Source organism: Sphaerodactylus townsendi, linkage group LG01, assembly GCF_021028975.2.
Source record: "Sphaerodactylus townsendi isolate TG3544 linkage group LG01, MPM_Stown_v2.3, whole genome shotgun sequence".
Classification (NCBI taxonomy): domain Eukaryota; kingdom Metazoa; phylum Chordata; class Lepidosauria; order Squamata; family Sphaerodactylidae; genus Sphaerodactylus; species Sphaerodactylus townsendi.
In genome coordinates this window covers 148,913,099-148,928,982 of record NC_059425.1, presented here as the reverse complement: position 1 = coordinate 148,928,982, position 15,884 = coordinate 148,913,099, and the positions used below count along the sequence as shown (strand labels likewise).

At 40.4% G+C, this 15,884-nt stretch overlaps 1 protein-coding gene across 6 annotated transcripts in view; it reads right to left on the bottom strand.

The window, feature by feature from the left end:
- The window catches only part of HMGCLL1 (3-hydroxymethyl-3-methylglutaryl-CoA lyase like 1), a 74,803-nt gene that overhangs the window by 41,817 nt on the left and 17,102 nt on the right, over positions 1-15,884 (bottom strand). For 3 of the 6 annotated variants that reach the window (XM_048496987.1, XM_048497008.1, XM_048497026.1), the window contains exons 3-5: positions 15,123-15,230; positions 7,641-7,736; positions 5,156-5,304 (exon numbers count right to left, since the gene is read on the bottom strand). In XM_048496987.1, the coding sequence (XP_048352944.1) occupies positions 5,156-5,304; positions 7,641-7,736; positions 15,123-15,230 (353 nt within the window). Of the gene's footprint in view, positions 1-5,155; positions 5,305-7,640; positions 7,737-9,377; positions 9,616-15,118; positions 15,231-15,884 lie in introns of those variants that run through there. The other 3 variants (XM_048497035.1, XM_048497017.1, XM_048496997.1) reach the window with 3 other exon arrangements.

The window sequence follows — 15,884 nt, the reverse complement described above, 5'->3', positions numbered from 1 at the left end:
GTTAAACTTGGGCATTAATGGGCAAATAAAAACATCCTCTTCATTTTAAAAGGAAGAGTTCAACTACTTTAAAGCAAAAGGAAGACAAAACTGTTGCTCATCTGAGCAGAAACAAAAGATTAGAGCTCTAGGCAAACTGCTGGGATTGGAAACCTACAGAGACCTGAACATGATGTTTTATTGTGACATGGGCCTTGTAAGGAGAACTTACAAGCAGGATGTGAGCCACATACAGAGTAACGGTGCAATTTATCTCAGTCAACATTCAGCAAAAGTGAAATCAATCCAAGCCAAAACCAAAGTCTTGCACAGGAGTCTGCCTCTTGTAAGAATCTGTCAGAGATGATTACAAAGCCATGTATACACAGCTGCTTGCACAGCTGAATGCAAAGAGGCTCCTGAGAACCTTGTCAGAGGCACAGATGCCGCCGCTTCCTGTTTATTATTACATTGTAAGTTTTCATACAATTTACACTGTTCGTTGCAGAGCTATTTATTTTCATTGGAAGTTCCATGTTAAAAGTAGAGATGTCCATCCCTGAGGAACATTCGTATTATAGCTGTTGATATATCCCTATGTTGTAAAGCAGCCAAATGTTTACAGTCAGAAGCAGGGAGATGGTGAAATTGCTTATAAAGGGCTAGAATGTTCATGCAGAGACTCCAAACTAGAATCAAAATATGCAAACTCTAGATCGTGCGGAGTCAATTTTAATATTAAAAATCTATAGAAAGACAGCTCTCATTGTGTACGTTTCCAGAAGAGGAAGAAAAGGAAAGGGGAAGGGATCAGAAATGCAAAAGCAATGAAGAGAATCATTAAACTATAATCAGTGGAGACTGAAAGATCATACAGGGAAATCCCCTATTGGGCTAGTTGTGAAATCATCTGCAACAGCTGTTAAGACATGCCAGCCGCAACAAAACATGCAGTCAAGATCTTTATATCCCATTATTTAATTGGCATCCAAGGACCAGTGAATGTCTGCTGAAAAGTGGATATTTTGTGTAACAATTTCTTTGACAGAAAAAATATTCTGGCAAAATATCTTACATATTTTGATTGGTTTTCATCTATGTTTGTGTGCAACCATTATTCTGCTTTTCAGAATTTGTCCAAAGAGAGCCAGAATAGTTCTGACCCACAACATGAAGACCGCTCATGTATTTGTATATAATGACTTCCCACAGGGTCTACCAATTCACCACGTGAGATAGTATCCAAAAGATAACACCTTGTATCTCACCAGGAACCTCCGTGGCCTGGACATCTTTTATTCTGCAACATGTTCTTTTCCCAGATTATGAATCTTCAGACAAACTACAGTACCATGCACACTGAATTTAGCCTCCATCTCATGAATACTTTTTTGGCCAGCTCTTGCATCTAGAAAGTTCTGGAATTTTCTTTCCCATTCTGTGGTAGCATTCTATTACACTCATGTGCAAGTCTCGCCTTGCGCACTGGATTAATTTCCAATAAATATACAGGACTGAAGCCTCAATCATAAAGTAAGTGATCTTGCTCATTAACTTTGCATGTCCGTAGTGAGCTGAACAGAAATCTGTCACTTATCTGTAAATAGATACAATCCTTCAGTTCCTATGGATTGCATGAAAAAATATTATGATTACGCTCCTAGGTTGTAAAAAGGCTCCATTCAGTTACAAATAAATATACTTTGACAAGAATGCATGCTTGTCAAGAAACATCTGATTTTCAGTTCTGGGAAACATGGTTCAAATCAATCTTTTCTTGTTCAGAGTTTTAAAAAACCAACCTGCCCTAGGTTATTCATTACTTTCTACCTGTGGTGCAGGAAGCACCAAGGTCCACCACTCCGCTCACTCTATGTAAATTTAGGGAAACAAGCAACTAATAAATCCCTCTTGCCCTGTGCAAATCTAGGGAAACAAGTAACTTATAAACCCTATACATACAAAGTCTGCAGTAAGGACTGGCCACTTTTAGCATACCTGTGGGAAGTCTTATGATTAAAAAGAAATTGTGCCCAAATACCTCCTTGTTCCATAGTTTACGGTAATAGGAAGCAATCCATGTGATCCCAATGAAACAATCTGCAAGGGTGTAGGATTCAGAATTCAGCATGAAACAATTGTGCTCCCTCGTTTGTATCTTATTTATCCTCATAACGCCTTGTGAGATTGTGCCTCTACGTGTAATCCATGACTTGTGAAGACTACACAATGAACTTCCTAGCTGGGTAGGGAATGGGACTCAAGTTTCCCACATCTAATCATAACACTTTATTCACCTGTACTATACTAGCCTTTTCTCCTAGTAACACATGTACATGTCCTAATAATACACAAGCTACTAACTGCACTTATATGCTATGCTGTCCCAGTGGGAGCGAATCTATTTAGTACTCAATGAATGAAAAATATATTTAGATTTTTCTTAACAACCTGAATTATATCTCTGAATTGCAGTGTCTCAAATTCAGAAAGATCTTAAGATTATTGATGAAACCAGTTTTCTGATCAAAAATAAAAAGTAAAATTGAAGTGGTTGTTGCAGTGGCCAAGGGGGAGGGTGTGTGTCCAATGCACCAGGAGTGTGCCCCTGCAAGGGAATGGCAAGGGCATGGAGGGGCCGTGGAGGAGTGTGGCAGAGGTGCAGAGTACACATGTGCCCCAGGCGCAGTTCCACCTCACTCCACCCCTGGGTTGTTGTTGGTTTTCTGGTCTGTGTGGCTGTGGTCTGTGTCCAGACTTCTCTCCATGATACACCTCTGAAGATGACAGCCACAGATGCAGGTGAAACATTAGGAACAAGATCTACCAGACCACGGCCACACAGGTTGAAAAACTGACAACAACCAGTTGAATCCGGCCATGAAAGCCTTCAACAATACATAAAATTGAAGTATTAATTCCCATAGATGTATGTAACTTCACAGAAAAATAATTCCTTGGAGAAGCAATAGTTAGATTCAAACCTTGTGAGCATGAGGGAGGATTTTTGGCAATTTCCCCTCTCACAGCAGCTACAAACACTCCCCAAACACTGCTTATGGGGGACAGAAGGCAACACAAATAGCTTGGAGAAATCAGAGTCTCCTTCAGAAGAGTGAGAATTGATAAAAATTGTCCCCGTCCAATCATGGCAAATATGGGTAAAATTCTTCCCTGCATGGCTACAACACCCTTGGATAGAGAGATGGCCATAGAGCCCCATCTCTCCCTTTACCTCCGTGGCACATGCTCAGGCAGTTAACCAAGGCAGTCATGGCAGCAAGGAGCACATTACACTTTACATCAGTTCACCACAGGGACTGGCAGCAATACTGCAGCTGCAAACCCCTGATGGTAACTCCTGCGTATAAATATCGTGGAACCCTACTTGGATTAGGACCATGGGGAATGGGGCAGAAGGGAACCTGCTTCCCACCTCCAAAATGGCATTTTCAGTTTCCAAAATGACCTCAGAACACAGCTTTTGAAAATGGTATTTGTGAGGAAGCCCCTCCACCTCCCCCACCTCAGTCCCAATTATGTTTGACATGAGTTCATCACAGGGAATTGCAGCTACAGCAAGGCTCAAGCTGTAGCAAACTCAAGTGGCAAACTTGTTCAAGGTATAACACGTAGTTTGGCTCTCAGTGAAACATACTTCTGAGTGAGCAGGGATAAGATAGGGCTGCACATACCACTGATAGAATATTGCTGTGACTGACACTTGCTGGGAAGCTGAATGGGACCCTAGACCCACACATCATCGTGTCATATAGGACTTGCATTTATGGCTTGTTTGTTCAGCATCAAGTGTTGTCATTGCTGGCAACTATTATACATTAACATTTCTATTTGCAATTGCATGGCAGCTATCCAAAAAAAATAAAAAATGTGGTTGATACATATCTTAGTGGTAGAGCATTTTCTATACCATCATGCTAGGATAACATAGGTACTTTTGAACACGTTGGCATACAATAAATACTTGCTCTATTTCAAGGAATTCCTTTGTTGCCTGTGGAGTGGTATGAGTTACTGATGGCTATGTGATAACCTGGCAAGGGGGAGAGAATCTGTTATATATTTTCATTTCCAAGAACTGTAAATAAGTATATGTGTGTATATCTGCACTTCATTTTCTCAGTGGAAACTTCAATGTTTGCTGTAGGGCAGGGGGGAAATTCAAGCAGCAATTCCCACCCTGAGGAAAAGCTTCCACTGGGAAAATTTACAAAATCATACCCCCCAAAAAAATCACAGTTTAACAGTCCAGGGATGATATAAACGTCTCAATATATTTTCAGTGCAGCTTTCAACAACTTACCTATGGTTGTGTACAGTCAGGGAAAAAGACAGACTTCAAGGGCATTTGGCACACTATCAATGGTCTGCTTAGTAACTGGGTGGAAAAGGCAAATCTATCAACTTGTCTCCCCCACCCCTGCCGCCACATGGAAAGAGAACGTGAAATTCAAATGGGTACTAAAGAAAAGAAATGCTTCAGTTTCCCAAGTTGTTCAGCCTTCAGTGGCAACAACTGCAAGTGCTTTTATGGCAAAAAAAGTTTCTTCCAACTTCATAATCTTACACAAAACACACATTTTATCAAAATGCATTTGGCAACTTCATACATTTATCTTTGGTATCATCTTCCTCATCATCATCTTCGCCTTCCTCGTTCTTCATCTTCCTTTACAAAAATTCTGCTGTGCTTCCTACTTCTAGTTTGGCCATCTTGCCTATCCCCACAGCTCTGACATAAACTGAAACTGGGAAACTGGGCTCACTACCCAAACCACAGGCCAGAATGCAAGATTCCAGTCTTGCGTATGCTACTTGTAATTGAGGACATCAAGGTTCCTGTTAACCTGGAGGTAAATTAAATAACCCAGAGCATAACTATGGCCATGTCTGAGGACTGGGATTGCCTTTTGAAATGGAAGATCCAATTCAGCTTATGTTGTGGCTAATAAGGGGGCTTGCTCTGGTAACACAGATACACTTTGGATACTTCCAGCAAAGCACCAATGAATTAGCGATGGAGTGGTAAAGTGAAACAGCTGTAATCCTTCCATATGTCATATGTGACATACTTTGTTTCTGTCTGAAGATCTCTTGCTTTATGAAATTAGAGCTATCATCCAGATATGGTTACATTGGCTAAGTTTATATTTACCCTCGCACTGGTATGTTCATACTCCTTGCCGATTTAACGACGTCTTCAAATTTGTCCATGCTTTCGTCTATGGTGCAATTGATATTCATTTTGCTGAAAGACTCAGATGCTGCACCAAAGACTGACACTTCCATTGCCCCAGCAGCAATCTGAAAGAAACACATTAGCAATAAAATAGTTCATGCCAATTCATCAGTTCACCCCAACTGCATTTCATTTTAAATTGTAGTTCATCCCAATTGCATTTTAATTGCAGTTCATCAGTTCATCCCAATTGCATTTACCATGGAAGCAATTCCATCAATTCCTCTCCTCTGTGGGTGCTGTCCTGTCACCCATCTATCACTGAAGTGGAAGTGCAGCAGGCTACAGGGGAAGAGGTGCAAGAGCCTCGGATGCTCGCCCACTCAATTTCTGAGACCACTACTGCCAGTCCTCTGCTGTCATTACTCCACTGCAATTGAGCAGGCAAGGAAGGAGGAGCAGGAACTGCCGCCATCCCCTACCACATGAATCAGGTGATGACAGTGCTGACTAGCAGGTGGCTGGGCAGAAAGTAAAAGACTTCTGCCTCCACAGGTCTCAAGGGAGTCTTGTTTGTATGTGAATCTATCCTAATTTTAATACCAAGGCTAAAGGTTAAGTTATGCAAAAGTTTATTACAGTTCAGCGGTAGGGCAGCTCTTTGGAATGCATATTTAGTGCCAGATTTAATGCCAGAATCTCCATCTAAAAGAATTAGGAAGGTAGGACTTGGGCTCTTGGACAGCCACTGCCGATAGACTGTGCCATCTGCCAGAGCAAACAGAACTGACCTTGATAGAGTAACGGTCTGACTCAGTTTATGATAGCTTTGTGCATTCATGTATTATTAGCTGTATAGTGCTTCCACACTACTGATTAAATTGCTGTTCAAAAATCTCTAACCCTAAGAAAACCATTTTCCTGGCAAAGAGTCCATGCTGTACCCCAATATGGATGGCATATCTGCCCAGTGTAATTGTGCTGGCCACACACTCAACTGTGTGCTGTTGCCAGAATGTGGGCAAGGCTGTAAGGAGGCAGATAGCCTCCCTACATTCTGGTGACCAGAAATATATAAAAGACAGCAGCAGAATGCCTGTTCTCATTAGACATAGTGCAAACCTCTACAAGACTGTTTCTCTTAGGAACCCCCTGGACTACACACAAGGCAAGTTCCTGAGTTGATCACCTCCATTTTCTCTGGCAAAATTCTTCCTGTGATTTATAAGACAAATAAAACAGGAGTTGAGTGGCACCCTAGAGACTAAGAGTTGTATTGGGATGAATTTGATAGTTTTATATGTTGGTTACTTCAGATAATAAACTCAATTAAATAATTGTGCTGGTTATCGAATACCTTGCTGAGAATCAAATAATGTATCCTTTTTGCTTTTTGATGGGCCTCTTTCTCTATAAATTTAATAGGATTTACTTAAGCACATTAGTGCACTTCTAACCCTGAAATTATCTTGAAAGTTGATTCAAGCAAACTTTTGTCATTGAAATAAATGGGATTCCTTTTAAGTATGATGAGTTTCCCACATGGATACAAATGAAGGTTCTGGGACAGAAGCCATGCACTTTCCATAGTCACTAAGGCTTCCAGAGAAAAAGGTAATTGTCAGGATGAATTGAATTCTCTCTAATCAGATTTCAGATGCTTTGTATAGCTTCCACCTATGCCTAAAGAAAGAAATGTATTCCAATGCAGACTGGAAACATAAAGAAGTCACTTCACAATTCTTTTTTTCTGTTCCACATTTTCATTTATTTTCTGTTCCACACTCTGCCTCCAGCCGACAGGGCCCTGCAGGACTTAGAGCAGTTCCACAGGGCCTCCAAAACAGAGTTGTTCCGCCAGGCTTTTGGGGTGGCCGGTCACTGATGTGCCATCCCCTGCATGCCATTGACGGGTACCATCATTCTGCCCAATCTCCTTCAAGGAGGGAAGGAGGTTAAATGAGAGTCACCATCTGTTATGTTTTAATTGTGTTGTGATTGATGGTTTTGTTTTAAATTGTTTGTAATTTTTTAGGATTTTATGGGGTGGGCGTTATAATTAATTAATTAATTAATTAATACCTTACACAGCTTGGCAAAACATTTTGCAACTGATACCACCCATCAATATTATTTACATATGTAGTGCAAGATACAAAAAGAGAGATTCCAGCCATGAGGATCTTGAAGTCTAGAATTTGCCACAAGAGAGGCAGCAAAGAGAGGGGAGGGCATGAAAGAGCAGGCAGGGATAAACAAGGGAAACACATAAGTTCATTTCAACCCATGTATTAAATTTAACACCAATTTGCAAATTTGCTTAACTTGTCTCATGAAAACTCACTAAGTTGAAACTAAGCCGTCTCATTTCTGACAAAAGTAAGGAGCTTTGCATGGTATTTTCTAGCAGTAATAAACATGTTCTTTAATATATGAACTGATTCTAAACCAACATACATACAGCAGAATGAAAACCTTGAAGATTAGGAGTAAGTACTGGATATCGGACTCCAGGATAACATTCTATTCCTCTCATTACTTCTGTGTGATCTGCCATCTTAAAAGAGAAAGAAAGAAGAGCTGATTTAGTTTCTTAATGCCATAGAACTGGATCCGACAATTACCTGATGGTTATTAATTAACAACAGATATTTACAGTATAACACCCTTGTATTTTTCCAGTTTTAGACACAAGGGCAAAATAGTCCTATTTTCATTTTTCATGGAATACAGGTGGAAATGGTGATTTCATAAAAACTGTGTGCACTGGAATGTACTTCACTGTATGTTACTATAAAACAAAGTATCTGATACTCACTCACTCATGAGTATCTATTTACTATGAAAATGATGGCATTTAAAAAAATAAACTAAAAATCTGGAGATCATATTCTTATCCTGTCCTTTTATATATTCTTATCCTGTCCTTTTATATTTGACAATCATTGCATTAAAACTGGGAAGAGGAAACATGATATAATTTTCTAAAAACCTTGCTTTACTATTTAACTTGGGGGGAAGCAAGAATTGACAGATGCAACAGCACATACAGATCCTGTATCACCAAAGAGCATTAGCTTAGTTCATTGGAGACTTTGAATAATGAGTCACATTTCTCGCACAGAGAATTATGCCCTTCAAAAAAAGAAAACAACAGGGGCACATACATATAACTCATGGAAGGTCTAAACAGTTTCATTTTCCCCCATTTGCCAAAAAAGAGGTTTTAAATTATAAGCTGTACACTAAAACACAAGTATCTATGGATAAAAACTGGAACTAGAAATCATTTGGTCATATCTGTATTATGCAGGGCTAAGAAGACAGATAGCCGATATAGTCACACACAGCTCACAGTGGACATTTGACACAGAGACACAAAATGAGAACTTTGCTGTGGAAGCAGCAGCAAATGGGGTAGAGGTAGGCAAGTCTGCCCGTTGCATGGCTCCCCACGCTGCATTTTCTACCCCTATTATGTTGAATTAAGCAAATTCAGCATGCCTGGACATTGGAAGAGGGAACTCTACATCATTCTAACTCTGTGTGTGTGTGTGTGTGTGTGTGTGTGTGTGTGTGTGTGTGTGTGTGTGTGTGTGTGTGTGTGTGTGTGCGCGTGCGCGTGTTTTATATGGATCAATATTTTACTGACTGTATGTTTTGTAAGACTGATTTGTAACATTTATTCTTTTTGTTTCTGGTTGCTGATCTTGGATCATAATTTTTTGGATCATAATGAAAGCTAATGAAAGATTTCTATCAGCCAGTATGGCCCAGAGATGTCCTATTCCATTACTGAAATTTATGGCCAGAATACCATTTATGGTGGCCTCCAAAGAATAACAAGAAATGGAGTGGTAGAAGACCTCACCATTCAAGACCAGAGTACAAAATACACACAAATACTCCAATCATGCATACAATTTAGCATCCTTTGATACATTCAGAAAGCAGTGAAAGGACCAAGCTCCAAATAGAGGTATTCTATAACTGGTTATTACTGTGGCTGTAATTGTTTTCTACTTCTACACAATTATGAATTGCATAGCAGGGATTTGCTTAGAATCTCCACAGGCTTTCCCACAATGATGTGTGGCCTGAGGGCAAACATGCACCTAGATAAAGTATGTAAAGTAGGTATCTAACTCTAGGATGAATATAGAACGTGCTCCCAAAAAAAATTTTAAAACATTGTTACAGCATCCTCCATTGATATGGTCCAGGACCAGATGTTCTTTCTTGCAGTCGTCTGAGATCTTATGCAAACCTACAAGGAGAGAACAATGTTCCACAGAATCCAAGAATAAGGTAGTCAAGCTACATAGGTCTTAATTAAGCTATTCATCGGTATAGCTGAACATATTTATTCCAGTCGTATACAGCATATATTTTGAATTAAACTACCTCAAGAACCTAGTGCTCACAGCATTTTTAGATTCTCTGTGTGTGTGTGTGTGCGCGTGTGCGTGCGTGCGTGCGTGTGTAAAGTACCATCAAGCTGAAGCCAACTTATGGCAACCCCATATGGTTTTCAAGAAAAGACACTAAGGCTCATTCCGCACATGCAAAATAATGCACTTTCAAACTGCTTTCAGTGCTCTTTGAAGCTGTGCGGAATAGCAAAATCCACCTGCAAACAGTTGTGAAAGTGGTTTGAAAATGCATTATTTTGCGTGTGCGGAAGGGGCCTAACAGAGGAGGTCTGCCACTGCCTGCCTCTGCGTAGCGACCCTGGAACTCCTTGGTGGTCTGCCATCCACACAGGCTAACCCAGCTTAGCTTCCAATACATCTGACCAGCATGGAACTCCTAGGATTATGTAGTCACCCCTCCACAGCACAGGAAATTGACAGGGCCTGGGATTCAAACATTTTAACAACAGGTTCCAATGGTGGTGGGATTCAAATAATGACTGTTAAAAAGTATTTAAAATATTTTAATATCACTTTTTATTTTAAGTATTAAAAATATTAATACTTAATAAAAATATTTTAAGTATCAAAAAAGTGAAATTTTAACAACAGGTTCTACAGAACCTTCGGAACCCCCAGAATCCCACCTCTGGCTCCCCTCCCTCACTCCCCCTGCTCTGTGCCCAGAGGAAGGCAAAAAACCTCTGGGATCTCTGCACCAGTGCAGCCGTCCCCCCCCCCACACTCACCTCGTCCTCCAGCATCGGTCTGGAGAGCTGCTGAGACCCGCCCACGCTGCCCTCCGACCCCTAGAGGTGAGGGGTGGCATGCAAGGGAGGGGAGGCAGGGGAGGGAGTATGGGGTGGCATGCAAGGGAGGGGGAGGGGAAAATTCCTTCCTGACACCAAAGCAGCAATTGACATTACCCAGGACATATAAGAAAGGGCACTAGAACTGAGCACTGGCTTATCTGTTCCTGCCCCCCCCCCTCTCACAATCTGCCTAGCTTCCTAGTGAGTCATAGAAAAAGCCATCAGACTGCCATCCAGTCTATGGTAAAAAGCCTTTAAAGAAGAGTCCACCAACTCCCCAAAAAAGGCTGTTCCACTAAGGAACTGCTCTATCTTTCAGAAAGTTCTAGTACTGTTGAACAAAACTGTTGTACTTGTACTGTTGTACAAAAAAAATGGCTCTACAGAACCACCTCATGAGGTTTTTGAAGAGGCAGCATATAAATATTTTAATTTTAAAAATAAGTAGAAAACATTGTATCTAATATTTGATAAACAATATCCACTTCTTTACAGTTCAACTGGATTGGTTTACCTTCCATTTGTTTTTATGATTATACCACACGCCAAAACCTTGTTACCAGTCTATTACAGTGGCAGTTTCTTCAATTCCCACTAACAAATACATTTTTAAATGCTTTGTGAATGTCATTCATATTGAATGTTTATTAAATGCCTCAAATGCTGAAAAGCAATATTAAAAAACATTATCGACAAAACAATCATTTAACTGTGCCCTGCCTGTTTGTCTCCAGTTCTAAAAAAATTAATTCATACATTCATACATTAAACAACAAATGCCATCCAAACCTCCCAGACCAAGGGAAACCTATGTAACCAAATATCTACTGTAACGATAAATCAGTGTGACAAAGGCCTATGATTTTAACAGTTACCGCAAACTGAAAATACAGTTAAAAGTATAAACTGGAAGTGCAACTCCAGTTCTGTGAAACTTAATCACTGCAAATCATGTTTATATAATGTATTTGTCCCCTTGATATTTTTCTTGTAAGCAGAGTCTTACTTTATCATGTACTTTTAACATTTATGCAATTAACTTTCAAAGTGCAGTAAGATACTTAAGCAATAAGCATTTCAATGGCAGCCGTTTATCATTCTTGGCAATTTCGATTATAGGTGTGGGATCCTGTTTTATATGGCACCTTTGCTACTGCACAACTTTTTTTGACTTCTGGCTGCTTTCAGTCAGAAACCCTCTGCCAAACAAAATGTTAGAAGGGAAATGGTAAAAGAGCTTTAAAATACTAAAAGGGGGAGAAAGAAAGAAAAGAAAAAGAAAAAAAATGAATCCAAGCTGGAAACATAACCAGCAGCTCTATTCCCATGACCTAAGAAAATAAAGAAAGGAGTACTAAGAAGGCAGAAGCAAGACTGCACTCCATCTCCAAGTGACACGGCCTTAGCATATAAACAGAATTTAATCTAAACATCAACTAAGCTATTAAAACAAAACATCCAGACTTGAAATGAGAATAAAAAGGAATTGTTTCTCTCTCCCTCCCTCCTCCATATCTGACAAGGCTAAGCCAAATTTGCTACCCAAAAGGACTCACAGGAAAATGATGGAATTAAAAACACATTTTTTAAAAAAAATCAAGGAGTGGGGGAAGGAAAATGGTGGTATATGCTTGCTTTGTATATTACTAGATGGAACAATTTGATCCTTCAGTGCTATAGCCATCGAAACTCGATGCTACATTGCACAATGAACTAGGATAAGTTATAGGATAGGCATAAAAATTATATATGTTTTACCCTGTGGCTACTTTCCAAATAAGATGAAAAGAAAATGGTATATTTCCTCCCCTATACAATTTTTTTTAATCATTCCATGAATGTATACATTTATTACATTTCTGTCTCACCTCTTTCCATTATGGAACTGAATGTGGCATACATGGGGTTTTCCCAAGGAGTTTCCCATTCAAGCACTGATGGGAAAGTTGCTACACTATGTCTCTTTGGACCATATCCTGGGCCTCATGTTTGTCTCAAGACCAGTTCACATGATCACTGGTTGCATGGTGACCATCTAAAAATCTTTCATGTGCCAATTCATAGTCCATTATTAGGTGGTCCATTGTATCACCATACATGCATACATAGCTCCATAAATAGTTTTATGTATATGTATCATGTACCCTTCTTTTCCACTGAGTCATCTTTTTTTTCCTGAATTAAAAATCCATTAATACTTTAATCTTTCCTAGTTTGGAAGGTAATCAAACTTGGATGATTGTGGTTGACTTTTTCTACAATGTTCCAGTTCTACAATAACCTGTTTCAGATGGGACAACTAGAACTGCACATTTTCTAAATGCAGATGTACCATAGATTTCATAATTTTAATCCCATTCCTAATCATTCCTGACATGGAATTGGCTTTTTTCAGTAACAGTGAACACTGATTTAATGTTTTCATAGAGATGTCCACCATAAAACCAATATCCCTTGCATAGTCTCCCCAATTACAGTACATACGTGAAGTTATGATTCCTTCCATAAGCATAGTTTTATACTAAGTTTTTCTTATTTGCCATTTTGTTTCCCATCCACAAAAATTTGGAGAGATCCTTTTTTCCCTTTATCATTGATGTACTTGACAGCCCCAGATCTATCAGTTTCAAAACTCCTTTTCTTGGCAGTCTTGTAATAAACACCAACCATTTATATTACAGATTAATCTCTTGAGAGATGAGGACAGGAAACTAACAAAGATTCACTCTGTAGCAGGATAAATACTATTAATATTTAGTGTCTTCACTGAGTAGCACCAAGAATATTTCTGTTTCACACAATTAACATTATTGTTTTTTAAAGAATTGCCAAGTTTCATTCAGCCCAGGAAATGATCTGAAATAAATATTGGAATATTGAGGACTGCTTTGTGAGAAGGACCATTATGTACAGTTATAGCTTTACTCAAGCCAGATGGATTTCATATCCACAGAAATATTTCCACATAGTGAACATTTAGTGTAAGATTTGAGTCTAATTCACTTGGCCAGCTAACTCAAACAAGGTTTTGGTCTTCTTGTTGAACTATATTACCATTTAACATTTTGGATTGATAGAACTCAGAAAAAAAAATAGAAATAGCAATCTTCTAGCCCAGAAAACCTACAATCTGAGTTGGGTAGGTATCAAAGGGATGGAGAAACAAGTAAGAGGAGGTGAGGAACTGACAATGGATAGTGGGAAGAGGGCAGAGTCAGTCAGGTGTGTAGGCATTGTGAAGGGGCACAGGGGTGTGGGAGTCCCAGGTGCCACTCCTGTGGGTCATATGAGGGAATGTTTGGCCACCAGATTCCCTCCCTTCCCCCCCCCCCCGCCCCAGAAATGAGGAGCTGGAAGAGAACTGTGCTGCCTGCTGCCTCCTCTTCCTGCATGCCCACCAGTCTTCCCCTTGCCCCCCCCCCACTTGCTCTGACTCTGAAACTTCAGCATGGCTGGGTCACCAGATTCTGGGCAGAAGAATCCTTAGGCTTCTGTTCTGAGGATTCCTCCACACAAAGCCAGTATCCAAAATCACCACCACAGTGCAGCTTCCATGGTCCTTCATCACTGAGGCACCGCTGTGGAGGCTGCATTGGGGCAGGGGAATTCTTAGGCTTCTGAAGATTCCCTCATCCAGAAGCTGTCACCCCAAACTGCTGCCCCAGCCCGGCCTCCATGGCCCTTCCTCACTGAGGAAGCGCTGTGGAGGCTGTGCTCGGGCACCTGATTCTGGGTGGGGGAATCGTCAGGTTCCTGAGGATTCCGCCACCCAGAATCCACTTGCTAGAATCACTGCCTCAGATGGCCTCCATAGTCCTTCCTTATTGAGGAACGGCTGTGAAGACTATGATGGGGTGCCGGATTCTGGATGCGGGAATCACAGGATTCCCTGCCCAGAAATCACCACTCAAAATTGCCACCCCAGCAACCACACAGGCTTTGGCAGGGGTGGGGAATGTGGGTGAGATTCCCCACCCTCACTGCCACCAAAGCCCTGTCTTACCCCAGTGGCGTAGGAGGTTATGAGCTCGTGTAACTAATCTGGAGGAACCGGATTTGATTCCCAGCTCTGCCACCTGAGCTGTGGAGGCTTATCAGGGGAATTCAAATTAGTCTGTGTACTCCCACACACGCCAGCTGGGTGACCTTGGGCTAGTCACAGCTTCTCGGAGCTCTCTCAGCCCCACCTACCTCACAGGGTGTTTGTTGTGAGGGGGGAAGGGCAAGGAGATTGTAAGCCCCTTTGAGTCTCCTGCAGGAGAGCAAGGGAGGATATAAATCTAAACTCTTCTTCTTTTTCTCTCTTTCCTCCCTTTCCCTCTCTTCCCTCCCTTTCTCTTCCCCTTCTCTTCCTTCCCTCCTTTCTCTTTCCAGCTTCCTTCCTTCCATTTTTCCCACAGTGTATGTCTGTCAGTCTTTCCCTCCTTCCTTCCTTCCCTCCCTCCCTTTCTTTTAGTTAGCACAACGAGGATTGCTCAGTGCCTCCCCCCAAATCTGCTACCCCACTGCAGAGGAGTCCAGGTGGGGGAAAGGTGAAATCTCAGTCTTGCCCTGGCACCATTTTCTGTAGCTATGCCCCTGATCAGGTGGTATCTGAAAAGAAAAAAAACAAGTCTGGGTAGGGCAGTGGTCAGGAAAGGCATTGATTTGATGCAGAATGTTAGAATACTGCAACTTTCACTATAATTGTGATTATGTAACTATTAAGTATTTACCCACTTGAGGTACCCATTTTGAAGAAACAAAGCTTGTCACTTCTATGACAGGTAAACCACTTTTAGAAAGTCGGTCGATGAACTCTATTTTGACATCTGTAGGGACTATAGCCTGTGAACAGGGAAAAAATATTCTCTGTATGCCATGTGGTAAGAACATTTGGGACAAAAAGAATGATATTTATAACATTGTAAGGCAAAAAAAATCACCAGTGATATTTTAATTTATTATAAAACTCGTAACCAGATGCTGTTTTCTTAGGCATAAGAAAGCTGACACATGCAGGGAAATTACCCAAGAACCAGTTGTGATTCTCACAGACAACTGTTGGATCTTCTCTGAAGTCTGCAAAACTTACTGTATTTATGTACTTGCTTACATTTGGCTGGAACCTATGACTCCTTTATGCTTGTGAAGTGAAGAAGCTTTTCTTTGACAAAGCACACCATTTCAGTTAGCATAAAGGAGTCATAGAATCCAACCCAACAATAATAGACTGCTTTTCAACAGAAAACTATTTTAAATACAAATTAAAAATTCTTACAAATTATTTTTAAAAATTAACTGAAACTAGTAAAATTATATAAAATGTGAAATTATACAAAACACAAACTATATTAAAATGTGAAATTATATAAGATACAAAGAGAATCACAATTTATCTTCAAGTAATCAACAGAACGACGACTGCTATCCAACCACACCCTAACCCTAACCCTAACCGTTCTGAAGACTTCAGGGATTTTTTCCTAAGAGGGGCAGCAA